At 35.2% G+C, this 20,274-nt stretch overlaps 1 protein-coding gene across 2 annotated transcripts in view; it reads left to right on the top strand.

Annotated features, from left to right (window-relative positions):
• spg (dedicator of cytokinesis spg) overlaps positions 1-20,274 on the top strand; it is an 869,351-nt gene that overhangs the window by 546,967 nt on the left and 302,110 nt on the right. For both annotated transcript variants that reach the window (XM_090390789.1, XM_090390790.1), the window contains one exon: positions 16,239-16,297. In XM_090390789.1, the coding sequence (XP_090246915.1) occupies positions 16,239-16,297 (59 nt within the window). The remainder of the gene's footprint in view (positions 1-16,238; positions 16,298-20,274) is intronic.

The following is a 20,274-nucleotide window of genomic DNA, read 5'->3' on the forward strand; positions in this document are numbered from 1 at the left end:
TATATAGGGAAGTGTTAGCCTCCTAAGGAATGCCACCAGAATTTAAAACTGTGCTGTATAACGCTGAAAAGCTAGTTAATTTTATTAAAGCTCGACCGTTAAATAACAGGTTATTTTCAGTACTCTGCAATGAAATGGGCAGTGAATATATATGCACCTTTTGCTTCATTCTGAAATTCGCTGGCTTTCTAGGGGCAAAGTACTAACAAGGTTATTTCAATTAAGGCATGAAGTTTTATTATTTGTAAGTGAATGTAATTCTGATTTTGCATCACTCCTTGTTGACGAAGCATGGTTATCAACACTATCCTATCTTTCAGACATTTTTTCGAAACTAAATGAACTAAATCTCTCCCTTCAGGGAAATTCTTTAACTGTTCTTGATGCCTATGACAAAATAAAGGCATTCGAGAAAAAAACTGGTTTTATGGATTAATTATATAAAAGACAGACAATTTGCACCTTTACCAACATTGGAATCCTTTTTAGTGGAAAATGATATTTTTGTTGATTCTGAGTTTCTGAAAAGGGTTTGTGACCACCTCAAAAATCTGAAACGGAATTTTGAAACATATTTTCCGAATAACTTTTATAAGAAATTTCTGTGGGTTTGTGATCCATTTCAGGCTTTCAGTCACGAGAATGACCTTTCGTTATTGACAAAAGAACAGTTAATTGAGCTTTCAAGTGACAGTGGACTTAAATGCAATTCCGTGATTTTGATTTGGCTCGATTTTGGATCTCGCCTTCAGTGAGAATTATTTGAAGAAGCATTGAAAATCGTCATGCATTTCTCTACAACTTTTCTTTGTGAGAAAAGATTTTCATCACTCCTTCAAATAAAAACAAAATACAGAAATCGTCTTCGTGTGCGTGTGTGTGTGTGCGTGCGCACCTGCCCATCTTCAACTGAATTTGACCAATATTGAGCCAGATATCCAGCAATTCTGCAAGGGCCGAGAAGCTCAAACATCTCATTAAAAGTAAGTAGTAACATAATTAGATCATATTATTTATTTGTTTAATAAAAATTATTGTTCAAAGCTGATACACTTTTAATCGTTTACTTCCAATTTAATTAATTATATTTCCATATGTATTGAAAACATTCAATACATTGCTTTTAGATTTATTATGTTATAAATGGCACAGTTTTTTTGAAATGTTGGTAATTCCTACTTAGGTTTTTTAAAAATTACGAAAAGTCAAAATGACGTATAGGGAAATAAATTAAAAACACTATGTTTATTTTTGAAGTAAAACTTTAATTCCAACATTCTAAAATGTTATTTTTCTTGCTTTTCTGTTTGCAAAATCATCGATGATATTGCTGAAGTCTATTTCATCACTCAGTTGCTATTTTATAGACAGTAAGGCAAGATTTCTTAAATGCCAAAAAATGCCATCCGGGACGTCCCCCCCAGCTACACCTCTGTAACTTAATGGTCCATAGAATTGTTTTCAGTATTTTACTGGTCCTTGGCCTTAGAAAGGTTGAGAAACACTGATCTAAATTATTTCGAAACCATAAAACATGAAATCAATAATGGATGGATAACAATGGCAGACTAGAAAAAATATGGAACAATAAAAGATTAAGTAAAAAATCCAAACTAAATAAATATATAATAAATTTAGTTTAATCCTTTATCCAAGTGTAAGCAAACAAAGTTTGTGCCTGAAAATATCTTCAGGGCTGGGTAAGGTAGTGCAACACCAAGCAACTCCGAGCAAAGGTGAACCAGGCTCTCATCACTCCTTGTCTCAGTATCTCCTATAATGCAAAGCATTATAGGAGATACTCCTTGCAGACATGTATACTGCTATGCATTAAGGGAAGGGCCACTACCCAGACCGGTTTCAACCTTTATTGAGGGCTCGTCAGTGGGAGGCAGACCCAAACGTGGAGATACTAAGACAGAAGCAATAGGAGAGGTCATATTTACCTATAGGAGTTGCCAACAGGTGTATACCACCTTATTATTGAATTACTCTGGATTTAGAGAAAGATGTTGGAAGTTTATTTTTCACTTGGTTAGACTATAATAAATTTAGTTTATTGCTCTCCTTAGGATCTGGGTAGTGGCCCTTCCCTTAATGCATAGCAGTATACATGTCTGCAAGGAGATGTGCTTTGCATTATGGGAGATACTGAGACAAGGAGTGATGAGCGCTTGGTCCACCTTTGCTCGGAGTTGCCTGGTGTTGCACTACCTTACCCCAGTCCTGAAGATATTTTCAGGCACAAACTTTGTTTGCTTACACTTGGATAAAGGATTAAACTAAATTTATTATAGTCTAATCAATGAAAAATAAACTTCCTAAATAAATATATATAAAACAATGATAATTTCCACAGTACTTGATGGTCAAAATGCTGGATCCTAATAAAAAAATGAAATGCATAATCTCAATACTTTTGAGATTAAATGCCTAAGAAAAATCAATACAGCAAACTGGGCAGAAAGAAAAACAAATGAAAAAGTCTAGAGAAGAACTTAACTTCAAGTAAACAATAATTACAACACTAAAAGAAATTTTTTTTTAAAAAAAGCCAACTAAGCTGGTTTGAACATATTTCAAGAATGAACCCATAAAGACTACCAAACATATTATTAAATGGCAGAATTGAAGGACAGCCCAGCAGAGGAAGACCAAGAAAAAGATGTATTGACAACATAAAAGAAAGCACCCACTAAATTCCATAACAGAATTACACAAAAAGACAGCAGACAGAAAGAAATGAAAAATTTGTCTTTGAGGAACTTAGCCTGCCTTGAACAGAAGAAGAAGAAGACATTAAATTCCTCTCTGCATATGTGAGAAATGAGGTTACTAAATAATTATAAATAGTTTTTAATTATTAATAATTATTTTTGAATAAAAACCAAATTCACTTATTTTAGTTACTTCCTGGCAATGAGTAAAACACACAAACCTTGTTGACAGTATATTAAGACAGATGAAAAATGTTTTCCAAAAGACATTTTTGGAACACATTATCAACAACTTCATCATCATTGCAAACATATTCATGGCATGAAAAGAAAGAAAAGTGGTGAAAACAATGCATAAATGTCATCTACTTAAAAAACGACTTCAATTTTGCAAATGGTATGTGCTAGAAGTATTATTATTATGTGACACCTCCAAGGACTCGTTGTGAGAGGGTAATCCACTCTGCCACACACACATCTAAAATATATTAATTAGTTGTCTACTTTTGAAGACGATGGAATTTAACACTGACTTATATTTTAGTGCATTATTCTAGAAACTCTAAAAGAGTACATTTACCAAAAATTCATCATCTTTTTGTTTGGTATAATATATAATTATTATGAAAAAATGCAGAATGTCTATACCAAAGGCTTTAAAAATATAAAAATGAGCATTTCTATAGATGAATGGACCAGTAACAGAAACCAACAATGCATGAACTTTTGCATATATTACAAGGAAGGTTCATTTGATCTTGGTCTAATAAGAATTTATGGTACCTATTTGAAAAGGCCTGTTCTTTACTTGAAGAAAGACTGGTGTTGAAAGTTTGTTGTGAAACATGTATTATTATTATTATTATTATTATTATTATCCTAAGTCAAAGAATCATCTAGGAAGTCCTTTTGTCATACACACGCAGATCATCATACCATGCCTTAAACATATTCAGATTCTCTGCTGACACTGTGCTCTCAGGTGATGCATTCCAATCATTCACAACTCTCCATGCAAACAACCTACTTCTCACTCCTTTGCTCACACCCTCCTTATACAGTTCCAGGGATGACCTCTTGTTCTCCCCCAATCTCCCACAATTTTATGAAAAACCTCTTCGATATTAATCTTCTAACAACCCTTTACCAACTTGTATATATCTATCATATCATCTCTCTCTTCCTCCTATTCACTAGACTCTGAAAATTGCATCATCTCAATCTTTCATCATATTCAACATTATAGAGGTCAGAAACTATTTTCGTCAATTGCCTCTAGACCATCTCCAACATCTCTTCATCCTTTTGAAAAACCAGGTGACCATATCTGTGTACAGTAGTCCATATGTGGCCTAATCAAGGCCTTATACAATGGAACCAGAATCTCCTTACCTCTACAAGTCAGTGTTCTCCACATCGTTCTCAGAATTTGTTGTGTTGCCCTCACAATTTTGGCAATATGTTCTCTAAATTTTAGATCCTTATCTACCATCACCCCAAGATCTATTTCTTCCACCTCCAACAATATATCTCCATTACATCCTGTCTTTACTTTCCAAATTTTATAACCTTACATTTTGCAACATTGAACCGGCATCCCCCACTCCAGTACTCAATCACTCAGTTAATTCAAATCTTTTTTGTAAGGCCACCACATCTGCTGTACTTCTCATAGTTCGTCCCAACTTTGCATCATCTGTAAATAACTGAATATCCTCATTCAAATCTTTTCCAATAACATTAACATTCAGTTAAATAGCAATGGCCCTAAAACAAACCCTTAAGGCATGCCATTGTTGACTTTCCTTCTTCTGGGATATTGCCCTCCCCCCCCCATACACAACTTTTTGATATCTGTCAGACACCCATAATAAATCTAGTTTAATCCTCTATCCAAGTGTAAGCAAACAAAGTTTGTGCCTGAAAGCATCCTCAGGACTGGGGTAAGGTGGTACAACACCAGGGCACTCCTCGTAAAGGTGGAGCAAGCTACCAACACTCCTATCTCAGTATCTCCCATAATGCAAAACACATCTCCTTGCGGATATATGTCTACTGTTATGCATTAAGGGAAGGGCCACAACCCAGACTAGTTTCGACCTTTATTGAGGTCTCTTCAGTGGGAGCCAGGCCCAAGTGGAGATACCAGGCAGAAGCATTAGCAGGTCATCTCTACCTATAGGAGTTGCCAAATGGTGTGCCACCCTTTTTTAATAAATTACTCTGGATTTAGAGAAAGATGTTGAAATGCTCTGGCCAAGTGAAAAATGGACTTTCAATGTCAGACAGCCAATCTCCAGTGCACTTGTCGAATATCCAACCCTACCTGCTCTAATTTGACTGTCAACTTATCATGTGGCTATCTATCAAAAGCCTTTGCAAACTCTGAGTATATTTCTGCTCTCATGTCCAAAGTTGCTGTCACCTTCCTGTAATAAGTACATTACTAAAACATGACTTCCCTGGAGCAAATCCATGCCATCCATCAAAGATAATACCACTGTTGTCAACCCAATTCTAGATCCTGATTTTTTCCAGTCTTTTTAACACTTTAACTACAACACCTTACACAGATTGGTCTAATTTGATGCTTGATTTCTGTCACCTCCTTTAAGAAGCAGTATAACCTTGCCTTTCTTCCACTCCTTTGGAACTTGACCCAATGTAAGATTCATATTAAAAAAATATGTCAAGGCAGATGTCAACTTCCTGGCACATTCATTCAAATTACCTGGTGATATATCATCAATTTCCATAGCCTTCTTAATATTAAGTTTGCTTAATTTCCCATATACATCTTCCTCACTCACTGTCAGTCTCTTCTCATCATCCACTGCTCTCAAACTTTCTATGATATCACATTCGTAAGGATTAAAGACCTTTATGAACTGCATGTTAAATATCTCAACTATATCCTCTCCTGTACCAGGCTGGTTGACCGAGTGGTTAGCATATCCTCCTCTTTAGCCAAGAGGCTATGGTTATGAATCCCGCTTAGGGCATGGATGTTTGCGATTGTCTTTCAGGTTCATATGTTCATTCATACAAATATGTACAAATCTCTCGAGATGGACTGGCTCACAATAGGAGAAGTAGACCCAATTCTCTCACAATGGGACAAGCCTTCACCCTGTAGTGGATGAAAAGACAGGTGATCATCATCCTCTGCTGTGTCTGAATATTCTATATTTCGTTGCCGAAATATAGAATAACTTCTGTATTTCGGCAACGTCACATTGCCATCTTCAGGAACATAAGAATATGGTATGTGCACACAGGCACTAACAAAAGCAAATGAGTACACCAGTACAGCCACTCTGGACTGGCAGACCATGCCTTAGATACCCACCATAGAATTCGTTGGAAGAAAACTAAAATAATACACTGCAGCAAGTTTAAGTACGAAAGATTATTCAAGGAATCATCAGCAGCGCTAAAAACGTTCCAAACCTCAACAAATTTGGGTGCATGAAACTACCCCAAATTTGGGAGATTTACATTATGAGAACTTCAGCCCAACGACCAAGACAACAAAATTAGCCCGCCAGAGGGCACCATTAGGATTTAGGAACAATATTAGTTTCTTGCCTTCTTCCTCATTTGCTTTTGTTAGTGCCTGCGTGCACATACCATATTCTTATGTTCCTGAAGATAGCAACGTGACGTTGCTGAAATATAGAAGTTATTCATTAAAGTTGCCTTTAATTAATATCCTTCATATGCGTTGTTAATTCCATAAGCTAATTATCAGTTATGAATGATATGATAGCAGAAATGTGTGAAGAGAAAGGAATGTAGCTTGTTGATGTGCAGAATGAGTTTGAAGAAAGAATTAAACCGTATTAGAGTGATGGACTGCATCGGAATGGTTTTGGTGTGAGTCGTTTGGAAAGACTGCTGCTTGGGGGGGGGAGTAATGTATGCATGCAGAGAATGAATCTGATAAAGTAAGAAGCGATGTGAAAGAGTGGGAGAGTAAGAAAGAAAAGATTGAAATGGTGCATATGAATGAAGAAGTGAGTAGCATGAGCATAGAGAATGAGAGAACAAGTGTGCAAGACAAACAGGGAAATAGGCAGACTCACTGTGGACAGGGGAACACAGAATGAGAGAGAGAGGTTGATGCTCCAATAGGACATGAATGCATGTGTAGACAAAAAGGGAAGAAGATGAGATAGAATGTATGGAAACAGCTTAATTTGAAGAAGGTTCCAGGATGAGTAAGGAGAAAAAGAAATGGCTGGAGGAAACTGTGGAAAGTAACATCTAATAAGTGGTATCAGAACAACTTGTTATAGATCCAGGAATGAGCTGTTATGTTTGTATATGAATACTAGAGGTATCAAAAACAAGGGAAACAAAATGGTTGCAATGATGGAGTTTGTTCACCCAAAAATTGTTGGAATAAGTGAGACATGGTTGGATGAGGATGACATCCTGACAGGAATAGAGATGGAAGGGTATGATATATTTCATGAAGATAGAAAGGATAAAAAGGGAGGTGGAGTTCTACTGTTGCCTGAAAACGAGTTATGCCCACACAATGTAGAGATGCAAGGGGGAAATAGTGGTAGTGGTTTTGAGGCAGTATAGTGTGATATAGAAATGAACAGAATGAAATACTTTGTTGGATGTTGCTATAGACCTTGTAATGTGGAGGGTAGTGACCAGGAAATGTATAAGCAAATTAGCCAAGCAAATAAGAAAATGGTGATCATTATGGGTGATTTTAATTACAGCAATATGGATTGAGATGACGAGATAGCAACTGGAAGTAAAGAAAATGAGTTTCTTGAATTTTTGTAGGACAACTACTCAGGCTGTATGTAACAGAGGGTACACAAGGAATGAAAGTCTCGGATTTGATCATCTTATCAGACGAAATTCTAAATGAGGTGACAAATCTCATTCCAGTTGGTTAGAGTGACCATGAAGTGATTACCTGGGTGGTCCAGCCAAGTGAAAACTTTTGTGAGGAAAATGTATATATGGAACTACACACTAGTGATTATAAAAAGCTCAGGAGACAGCTTGGAACCACAGAATGGGATGAGGAGTTGGATGGAAAGGAAATCAATGCTGCTTGGTGATGTTCAAGAGCTATCTAGTAGAAGCAATGTCTAAATGTATTGAAGAGATTAAGTATGCAATACAGAGAAAAAAGGCATTATTGAGACAACATAAAAGGAATGGTAATAATCAATTCCATGAGGAATACATACAACAAGCAAAGAGGGTGACTCAGTTGGTAAGGGTAGCAACAGTTCAGTATGAGCAGAAGTTAGCTAATGAAGCCAAAAAAATTCCTAGAGTTCTTAAGATACATAGCCAGAAAAAAAAAAAAAAAGAAAGAAAGAAATAAAAAAAAAAGATTAATAATGATTAAAAATGATTATGGCAGTGATTGAAGAAAAGGGTATAATCACATGCCTGTTTGCCATCAATTCCACTCGCCACCTTACCATTAATTGCACTTTGCTTTTCAACATAATTATCTACAGCTTTCTTTCAATCAAATTTTTATTCTTGCTATCTTCCACACTTTTTCTGAACATTCACACAATCTTCAACTCTCATGTATTCCTACTTATATTTAAACTGTTTAAACTCATATTTAAGCAAGCCTCATGGTCCATTAGAATATCGCATTTCTTTTATACCCATATTCATTATTTTCTCTTATTCAGCCTCTCTACATTCTGCAACCTCTTCCCATGCATATAATACATTTATGGCACTCTGCCATTTTTAAGAAATCCATTTATTTGTCTTCTACACAGACCTATACAATGATTTCACTGCCGTGTTGTATCAGTGTGCGAACAAAAACAATGAATTATGATAATATTGCCTAAGCAATTTATCCAAACACCATGTTCAACACTCAAATATCTCACAGTAATGCTTTATTTACAATTTAGACAACATTGGCACACATTTAAATATAGAATGTACTTATCTTGCTGCTGCCACATGATGACCATATTCCAGTAACAGAAATATTTGGAAGATTACTGCCAACCTTTAAACAGTTATGCTGCAGTTCATTCTTCATATTTCCACAGTAAAAGTGTTTTATGTAAAAAAAAAAAAAAAAAATCAAAATATAGCAATAGCAGTGACAATAGTAAAATGTGATGATGATGATGAATCTGAGCATAGTGATGAAGAAAACAGTGAATTATATTCTGATGTAGAATATGCTTTATTGGATGTTTCAGTGGCAATAACTAATATAAGAAAAATTGTTAAATTATTTATACATTAATCAAGAAGAAATTCTATTTTGCAAGAAGAAATAATTTTTTAAAAAATTGTTTTATACTGTGAAACATTGGAATATGTTAGAAAGTTTAAAGTTTTAAAAGCTCTAAGACCTGCAGTTCTATACTAATAAATGTGAAGAAATCAAGTTCCAGATGAGAAAGCACAATTATAAAAGGATGTTTTATTTAGCTCATGACTTATAGCACAAGTTTAAGCCTAAATTGAATGTCATCAAAGACAGGAATGGATCATTATTAACAGAAGAGTTGGAAATCAAAAACAGATGGAAAGAATATTGTGAGGAACTATACAGCAGACTGGATAAAGAAAATGTGGCGCCATCTCACCAGGAAAATTTTGATTTGGAACCTCCTCCACTTAGGCATGAAGTTGAAAGAGCAGTTAAGCAGCTTAACAGCAATAAGGCCCCAGGTGCAGATGAAATCCCAGCAGAGTTAATTAAGGCCATGGGGGACAGAGGGATAAGAGTGTTTCATAGATTGCTTACAAGAATATGGGAGACAAGATCATGGCCTAGAGACTGGAAGAAGTCAGTTTTCATACCACTATATAAGAAAGGTGATGTCAAGGTGTGCAAGAATTATAGAACTATTAGTTGGATATCTCATGCAAGCAAAATTTTATTGAAGATCATGCTAAATAGGATTGAGGCAGAGATGCTCGAGGAACAAGCAGGTTTCTGGAAAAGTAAGGGCACCAGAGATCAGATCCTTTGCCTTAGACAGATCATAGAAAAATATAAAGAATTCAGACTCCCCTCTTGTAATGTGTTTCTTAGACTACTCTAAAGCTTTTGACTGTGTTGAACATGTGAAACTGTGGGAAGTAATGAAAAGAATGGGTTTTCCTCTACACACTATCAGGTTGATAGCCAACTTGTATAAGGAGCAAGAAGCCAGAGTAAGATTAGGTGTTGGATTGACTGACTGGCTTCAAGTTGGAAAAAGGAGTTAGGTAAAGATGTTTACTTTCGCCTGGCTTGTTTAGTATATATGCGGAGGACATCATGCGTGAAGCATTGGATGAGCTCAGGACAGAAATTAGGATAGGAGGTAGAGTGATCAGTAATCTGAGGAATGCTGATGATACAGTACTCGTTTGTGACATGGAAGAACTTGGATTCGTTCTTGACAAAGTGAACAAGATCAATAATAACAGAGAACTTCAACTCAATCCTAGCAAGACAAAGATTATGGTTCTCAAAGGAAATACAAACAGAGAAGCTCTTGAAAAACAAGTGTACCTTAATGGAGAAAAAATCGAGGAAGTCAGCAATTTTGAGTACCCGGGATCCATTAGTAATGTGAAGAAAGACGTCAGAAAAAGGTTAGGAATGGCTAAAACAACAGTCAGAGACCTGTCTTAAATCTGGAAGGATAGATCTATCTCCATGGGAACAAAGTTGAGGATTTTGGATGCAGTTGCTTTTGCAACAGTGACTTATGGATGTGAGACTTGGAACCTAAAGAAGTCAGATAAGAAATGGATATCTGCTTTTGAGAGGACTACATGGCGAGGCTGCTATCCGAGGCACATCACCGAGCATCGGAGTGACCATACAGCATCTGTTAGATGCCCAGTGAACATAGAGAGACCTGCAGTTGAACATTAAGCAGTCATGATACAAATCTACAAAGCAAGAATTTTTAGATTCCTCTTTTGTAATTTGGAAAAACAAAATTCTGTAATAATAAGCTTTTGAAAGAAATTAAACTTTTTAAATGTGGATATAATGTTTTAGTATCTCTTGTTAAATATTGGAATAACTCAAATTGTTGAAAGAAGATTAATGATATATATATATATATATATTTTTTTTTTATGGCAAATAAATATGAAATTATGCAATATGGAATAAAAGTGTACTTCAGTAGAAGAATTTAAAACAGAAAATAATGCAGAACAATAAAATGGAAAATTGTGAACTTGGATAATTAGAAACAGATTTAGAATAGAGGATCTAGTAAGAGAGATATTCATTTTGATAGCAAAATCAGAGCTAACTGAATTAAACAAGGTATTTTCATCATTAATTGTGAAATGAATTTATATTAAGAGATGCATATACTGACACCAAACCTGAAAATTCTGTTAGTTGCACTACTGACAATTATACTACTATTAACTCAGAAAGAAAGAAATTTTCTGCCTGAGACCTCTTTGTAACTAAACAAAGATTCAGACTTTTCTACAAGGCAATTATGCTTTGTGTTTCTTAAAATTCTATTTTTACTATAAATGTAAATATTAATTATTGTATTAGATAATGTTATAATGTAATGAAATGAAATTTATAATGTTACCTATCTGTACACCATACCAATATAATAACATGACTATTAATAATAATAATAATTGTTTATGATAATCAAACTTTCAGCCTTGTTTTTTTTAATATCTAACACTAATAAAATTTTACCATTTTCCTGTATACTAAACTGACAGTTTATGGCATTTTGTTACTAGAATGAACACAAAAATTCTTATTTAAGGGAAATAGGGAATATTAAATCAATAAACCAAAATTTTTGTGAATTCTCAAGAATTTTCAGGAATTGCAATTTCCAATTCCCGATTCCTTAAGATTAACAAATGTTGAGAATTTAGAAATCTAGTTTTGTTTCAAGAAACAAAGAATGGTAATTGCATCAGAGAAGAAATTATATTCTTCTTGAGAACTTGGAAATAAATACGGATGCTATACTAATTTTAATAATTAATTGATCATTATGTCAACCTTAAACTGTTTTTAGAGAGCATTTATTTGAAAGAATGAATGTACTGAAGATATAACTCAATTTTTCTAACCCTGTTTATTTTTTTTTAATTAAAATTATTAACGACAATTTTTTAATACATAAAATCTGGTAAATGTTACACATTTTATCCAGGAATAACTGTGTACCTAATGGCGTTCAGTTTGTTTGGAAAGTCATAATTTGAAAATAATTGATAATATTGGATTCATTTTTAGTCCTTTACTGTTTTATGAGTGTTTATGTAATTATTAAAAAAAAAAATTTATTACTTGTTTTTATTGTTCATTATGGTGCTGATGCATATCAGAACAATGGCAAGCAAATTTAACCTGCAGGATTTTGTTTTTATTACAAAGAATGAACATTTCTGAAGAGAGAATGAGAATTAGACATTTTAACATGCATGTAGGAAGTGTTTTGAAAGAGAGTGTCAGCAGCACGTATGGGGGAGGATAAGAAATATGATAGTAGAGAGTTAAATGGCAGAAGTCAGAAAAATGCAAGTGAAAGTGTCAGAAAGGTTGTTGTTGAAAGTAAAGTTGTGTAAATGAGTAAATATCAAGAAGATATGAGTGATAGCATGAAAGGAATGGTGGAAGATTCGAATGACTAGAGATAAGGGCATTCTCCCCCCCACATGATCTGTAACGGTCTTCCTAAACGGAGAAGTTCTCGAGGTAGCCAGTGAGCTAAAATACCTAGGAGTAACAATAGGGAAAATTTACCTTCAATAAACAAATCTCATATGTTACCAGAAAAAGCTTACAAGTAGTAAACCTTCTAGCTCAGTCAGCAAAGATTAAGTGGGAATTAGGCCAACAAGCTCTGAAAATAATATATATTGGAGCTATACTACCATTGATATCTTATGCTGTACCTGCCTAGAAACATACATTAAAATCAAAGAAAAACCGACAAAAGCTAAACAGAATTAAACGCCTTATAGCCATATGTATAATTAAAGGATACAGAACAATATCTTTCATGGCAGCTTCCGTTATTGCATCTCTAACACCGATCTGCCTGAAAATACAAGAATTATCTCTTATATATGAGGTCACTTCCAGAAGATAACAATGAAAATTACAACATCGATCCAAATTCATACGGATATCTGCTTCACTACAGTAGGTGGCCTCACCCAACAAAGAGAACATATATTAAGGAGAAGGAAAGTTCTGAAAGTGACGATTTCCAAATATACACTGACAGAAGCAAAACCGAAGGGAACATCAGTTGTTCTTTCATTGCATATAACAGATAGTCCATTATACAAAGAATGTTGCTCTAGATTGCATTAGATTGCAGGAATTAGAACTCAACACCTCTCATCAAAAGACATCAGCAACAATTTACACTGCCTAGAAGCTATAGATAGCTTAAAAAAACAACCAGAACAACCATATAGCATTAATAGAACAGACAAGAAATCTAGTTTGGAATCTCACTTTAGAGGGATGGGAAATCAAGTTCTGTTGGATGAACACGTATACTGGGATAACAGAAAACGAGAGAGTGGATTAGCTGGCTAAAGAAATGGCTAGAAACAAGTTACTAAAAGTACTCAAAATCTGCTATAAAAACACTTGCAGAAGAAAGAAGCCTAAACTTGTGGGAAGAAGAAGAATGGAAAACAAAAAAAATGGATCAAGAACAACAGAGTTCTTGCCAAGCATCAGAATCAGACTCCGGCTGAAAAAACATGCAATTTCTCCAAGTTTAATCACACTACTAATGGGACATGGGAAACTAAGACACTTCTTACACAGATTCCATATTCTGGAATCACCATCATGCATTTGTAGTCCACGCCTTCAACAGACTGTTGATCACATACTTTATGACTGTCAGCTACTGGACTCCATCTGGATGCCCCTAATACAACACATCATCACTTCTGGAGACAAGTGGCCAGTGTCAAAAGAGAGACTTATCCAGAAGCACTACACAGAATTAATTCAATTTGCCAATAAGATCAACTTCCAGTCATTGTAATGTAACCTAAATTATTGATATTGTGTGAATTATATAGTGTTAATATATGTATATATAAAAATATAAATATAAATATAAAATCACTACTTGTAAGCTAAATGTAATATAAGCATTCTATGTATTGGAGCATGTATGAATAAATTACCTCCTGGTAGGGTTGCTACTAGGAGGGGGAAAAAAAAAAGGTGCTCTTTACAGGACAAGCTCAGAAAAACAGAGAAATGTATAACGAGAGGTATGGAAGATAAGTGAAAGAAGGTAGGATGTGTGAGAAAAGTGAATGCAAGAGTGAAAGAGAGAGGTTAAGGAGAGTGCTTTGTATGGAGTTCCATTGATAAGAGGAGTGCTTGAGGAGAGTAACAAAATTATATTTCCCTGGTAGAAAGAGATTAAAGATATAATGTGTCCATTGGGTGCAGAGAGGGGGGAAAGTGAAAGAGGTGATTATTTTAGAAGTCATGAATGATCTGGCAGATGATAAGTGTGGTATGCAGGAAGATTTGAAAGCAAAGATTATGAGTCTGCTGCAATATTGTGATGAAGACAAGTTGGGAAGGAAGACTTGATCACAAATGAGTCAATATGTAGGTTATGCAGGAGAAATTATGTGCACTTCGTAGATGTGTATGGAGTGAGTTCAATGGATGAAAGGACCTTTTGCCAGCCTGGTTGGCTAAGTGGTTAGCATATCTGCTTTTCAGCCAAAAGGCTGAGGGTTTGAATCCCGCCTTGGGCATGGATGTTTGTGATTGTCTATGAAAATACTAGTGATGGTGATTGGCAGTAGATAGCATTGGTGTAGATGATGAAGGTAGTTGTGGTTGGTGGAGATGGAGAGTTTTAGAGTAGGTGCCTTCCCCTTGATGACTCTTTGGACTCCCTGGAAGTATTACATAATAATAGTAATAATAAGGCTGATGGTTTGCATTTGAATGAATTTGAGGTTAGCTGTCTGGAGAAAGTGTTCATTGGAGTTTGGAAGTACAGCCAGAGAGAACTATTTGGGGGGGGGGGGTGCAGGCAAGTATGTGTGAATGCAGGCATCATCAAGTAGAATAACCAAAAGACACTGAGCATATCTCTCCAGGTCTTGAAATTGGGTGGGATAGTCAACACAAAGTATAAAGTAAGTTGTTGGTTGAAAGGAATACTGCACTTTATGCTAATATCAGAAGCATCTAAAATAATGGAGAGGAGTTTTTGCATTGGTTAGTTCAACTTGATCAAAATTTATTGGCATATCATTCTCAATCAACCAAGTTTCACTTGGTTCATTGAGAATGATACAAGGATAGAAGTCAAGAGGTATAATGTTTTTGGAGAGAAAAGAGTAAAGGATGGGGGGGCAACAGTTTTGCTAATGATAGTAGAAGAATTGTAGCATAGAGAGAAAGAGAGAGAGAGAGCTGAAGTTTAGGTGAAGAATAGAGTTGCAGATGGTGGTACATTTGAAGCTATTGTTAAAATAGATGCCATTAGCATGAACTGTATAATTGGTTGCAGCTACAGGCTAGTGGATGGCATGTATCAGTAAATGGGCAGGTAATTATTATAGGTACATCAGCTATGGTGGAGACATAGAGTGGAAGTAGGAATGGTCAAGGAGAGATGGAAGTGGAATTTATACAGCTGATAAGAGATAATTACCTGAGGCAGCATATTAATGGAGGGGATTTGGGATTCAGTAGTTCTGTTGATATCATTGGAGAATTCTACATCACCTCTGATTTGGGGGGGGGGGGGGTCATTGTGCAGTTTTGACTTGGAAGATGCGGAATTTTCAATTAAAATGTATAGGTGGAATTACAGAGCAGATGATTATGACAAACTGAGGAAACCAGCTTGGAACAGCATCATAGGATAAGAATTTTGGAAAGGAAGGATGTTAATAATGTTTAGAAAATGGTGAAGGGATGCTTGAAAATAGTATCAGATGGTATACCCAAAGTCAGGAAAATAAATCAAGTAGAAGCTAGATGGATGAGTAGGGTCATTAAACAGGAGTCAGAAAAAGTTGTGGAGGATATATAAAGAGAAAGGTGATCAAGTTCACAATTTCGTATTACAAAACACAGGCAAGAATGGTGATGAGTATAGTAAGAAAGCAAAGAAGATTATAAGAAGAATCTAGGTGACTAGGCCAAAGAAAATCTCAGAGAGTTCTTTCACTATATGGTAAGTAATTAGGAAGAAATAATCTGAAAAAATAACTTTAATGAGTGCTGATAGTAGGGAGGTAATAAAACATATGAAATAGTTCAGCTACTGAGCAAAGCAAGCATTAAGCAAAAATGTACCATCCTAGTGGTAATATCACAATGTTAGATGTGATGCTGAGGTGCTTTAGATATTGTAGAAGCTTTATGCAAATATGGCCATGGGATAAGAATGTATATATATATATAATATGGTGTATAAACCTTTTTAGTTTGTAATGTATATACATATTTATTCTGTAATACAGTTGCTTTATTTTCAGGTATTCTGATATGAGAGTTTTAATGGGATTTCAGATATTAGCGATGTGGGATAAATTAGGTGAGTCAAGTTCTCAGTATTTTTCTTTCTGCATACAAAGTGTATAAAACTATTGCATAAAGAATCACTGCATAAAATTGCAGCAATTCTTTATGCAATAGTTTTATACACTTCGTTTTATATTCTTTCTGCGTTTGCTTCAGTCAAAAACCAGTGGTGAACATGAATTTAATGGATATAATATAGTTGCCTTATACATTTTAGTTGCTTTAGCTATAATCTTAACCAGTTTTAATACTGTGTTTCATTATTATTATTGCACCCTCCATGGAGTTGGCAAACTCATCCTGGGAGGTTCATTCAGCTGACAACATATTTATCATATAGAATTTTAAAATCCTTAACACTCCTTGCATTAACAACACATTCTGGTAATGCATTCCATTCACTGACAAATCTCCATGTAAAACACTCCTCACACCTCTTTTACATAACTTTCAGGGATAACCTATGTTTTTCCCTTCTCGTTTTCTACTCTTTTTATAATTCCTTATGGATTAATATGATAAAATCCCCTCTAACCTAAACATGTCTATCATATCACCTCTTTTCTTCCTATCCACCAAACCTTACAATTCACATTTTTTCAACCTCTCTCCATAGCCAGTAATCCAAAGTCCCAATATTGTCTTAGTCACTTGCCTCTGGACCATCTACAATGTCTGCACACATCCTGAAAACCAGGATATATTATATCAAGTGCTTTATACAGTGGCACTACTTCCTTATCCCTACATGATAGAATACTTGTTATAGCATCATTACAATGATTGGCCTTTGCCACACTAGACTTTGCCCTCTAAACTTCAGTCTAGTGTCAACCATCCACCCCCCCCCCCAAATCTCTAATCTTATCCACTTCCTGCAGTATGCCACCATCAATATTTTCTTTACCATGCTCTTCAACTTTCTAGCCTGCACTTTATACTCTTTATGGATCCAATCAGCACCAACTGCCATGTAGCTCCTCCATGGCATTTTCTTTTCCAGCACAGCTTCTTGATTTTACTGTTCATCCATTTCCCTCCTACTCTGCTTACTCGCTGAACCCTTGGTATGCAGTTATACATTGCTTTTGTCAGGTATACTTGTGAGTTTCATGCATTGTCAGGTACTTTTGAGTTTCATGCATTGTCAACATCTTTTATGTTCAGCTCATCTACCAACATACTGATGCTAACTGACTACAGAACTTCCTATAATCACCTGCTTTATATTTCCACATACATCCATTTTTGATAGTAAACTTTTCTTGTGTCATCATTTCCCAAACAAGTACCTCGTGATCACTCTCACCAACTGGTAGCAATGTCAACACCTCAGTAACAACTACATCTTGAAATTATCCAAATCCAAAACACAGTAAAGCCACTAGTTGCTTCAGGCACATGCTGATTAAGATATTTATCTCTCAGAAATTCAACAAACTCGCTCTCTTTGTTTCCGTACATTATCTCCTCCTTACATTCTATATTCCTGTAAATAAAGTCTCTTATCAGGATCACCTTCTTTTTATATGCCCAACTAATTTGTTTGGCATGTAAAACTCAGTATTCTATTCATTCCTTAGCATATAACAGCATCTTATTATATACACTAGCCTCTTTATTTCAACTTCACTCCACACAGATTTAAAATATGTGCATGCACTATCAACTTCCACACTTTGTGAACACAATTCCTCTGCAATCATTAACAGCACTCCCCATTCCTCTTTTCACGTTTCTGTCCTTCTGGAAAATTATATATCCTTCTATTCCTATTCCCAATGTCACATAATTCTCATCATCAAATTCCTGACATTTACCCTCAAGGGGGGTGTACAGGATATGATGGTACTACATGAAAAATTTACATCATTACTAACTTCCTACCTACAATTTTCTGCCAAATCAATCTATTACCTGTCAAAGCTAAAACATTGTCAGATCTTATATTTATATATCTATCTTCTAAGGCACTTTTACTGTATCAATTCACCTATATCTTGGTCTTCCTCTGGGTCTTTTCCCTGCCATCCTGCATAGAACACTTGTTTGGCTAATCTTTCCTCGCCCATTCTGTTTAAGTGACCATACCACCTGAGATTAGCTTGCTAACACATTCCTGGATGCTGACAATGTCAAGTTCTTTCCTAATATCCTCGTTTTTAATATCATATTGCCATTGATGCCATCCGTTCATGACCCTAATCTTTCTCAGGACTCTCATATCTGTGTTCTCTAGTCTTTGATCAATTGTTTTACTTCTGACCCAGCTCTCAGATCCATAAGTTAAAATTGGTTTGAACACTGTCTTGTATACAGCTAATTTAGTGTTTTGACTAATTTCTCTCTTAATCCATATAAATTTATTCAGTTGACTTCCTACCATACCAGCTTTGTTGATTCTATTATCTATTTCCATATTTAATTTACCATCTTCACTAAAAATCGTACCTAAGTAGCTGAAATGTTTTACTTGTTCTATAGGTTCTCTATTCACAATGCAGTTAATATTTTCAATGCTTTTGCCTATTTTCATTATCTTTGTCTTTTTATTGCTGACTTTCATACCATATCTATCACAAAAGTTATTCAATTTAATCAGGGAATCTTGCAGACGTGTAGCAGATTTATTTAGAAGTATAACATTGTCTGCATAAAGCAAAGAGCTGACATTAACATCTCCAATTTTGATATCAGGTTTAATTCCACTTTCCTTCATAATGTGATCCATATAGATGATGATTAACACAGGTGATAATGTACATCCTTGTCTGACACCAGATTTAACATTAAACCATCTCCCTCTACTTCTTTTAATTCTAACTGCTGACTTACAACTCAAATAAAGACTAAGTATTGCTTGATACAATGCTCCATTGACACCATACGACTGCTAGCATTTTGAATAGCTTCTCTCTTGGCACCTTGTCATATGCTTTTTCCAGATCTACAAAACTTAAATGACAAATAGTTGAGAAATCATGGGATCATGATTTCTCAACTATTTGTCGTAAAGTGAATATCTGATTCTGACAGCCTCTATTTGACCTGAATCCATCTTGTTCCTCACCAAGCTTCTCTTCCACAATCCTTCTCAACCGTTTCTCAGATATACTGGCATAAATCTTACCAGGAACACTCAGTAGTGAAATACCTCTGTAATTCTCACATTCAGTTTTATTTCCCTTTTTATATATGCGTACTATGAGAGCACTACTTCAATCATCTGGAATTTGTCCTTTTGTCCAGGCCCTCTGAACTATGCAGTGTAAAACTTTTATACCTCCATAGTTGAGCATTTCTGGTCTAATATCATCTACTTCAGCTGCCTTTCCACATTTCAGACTTTTGATGACTTTTTCTACTTCAAGCATGGATATGTATTCCTGATTGCATGCCTGGTCAGTGCTTTTTTTTTTTTTATCACTGTGCTGTCATCATTGCTAATTTCATTTAGCAATTTTTTGAAGTAATTACTCCATACTTCAAAGATATCTTTTCCTCCAGTTTTTATTTCACCTTTATCATCTCTAATTCCTTTTACAGCACTCTTTCCTCCATTTCTGAGCTTCTTCAACAACCTCCAGTATATCTTGCCACCTTCTTGATATTTGTTTTCTATGTTCTTACCAAAATCTTCCCATGACTTTTGTATAGCTAGTTTTACACCGTGTTTAGCTTTCTTACATTTATCTCTGTATTCTCTAAGAGCACAAGCTGACTTATTTGCCAGGAACTTTTAATATGCTTTCTTCTTTTCCTTCACTACCTCTTTAACTTCTTCCTGTGTCCACTAAGGAGTTCTGATTTTTCTATCCTTGCAGACAACCTCACCAGATGCACCTCTCTTGCAGAATCAATCAATGTTTTCTTCAGAGCTTGTCACTGAATCTCCAAGGTTTGATTCCTGTTTGCAAACTCTTTCATTTTTTCTTCAATAATGTTTGTATATTTTAGTCTACAGTTCACATCTGAGAGCTGTTCAACTTT

The sequence above is a fragment of the Typopeltis vanoorti genome, chromosome 3, assembly GCF_054136105.1.
Source record: "Typopeltis vanoorti isolate ZY-2024b chromosome 3, IOZ_Tvanoo_1.0, whole genome shotgun sequence".
Classification (NCBI taxonomy): domain Eukaryota; kingdom Metazoa; phylum Arthropoda; class Arachnida; order Uropygi; family Thelyphonidae; genus Typopeltis; species Typopeltis vanoorti.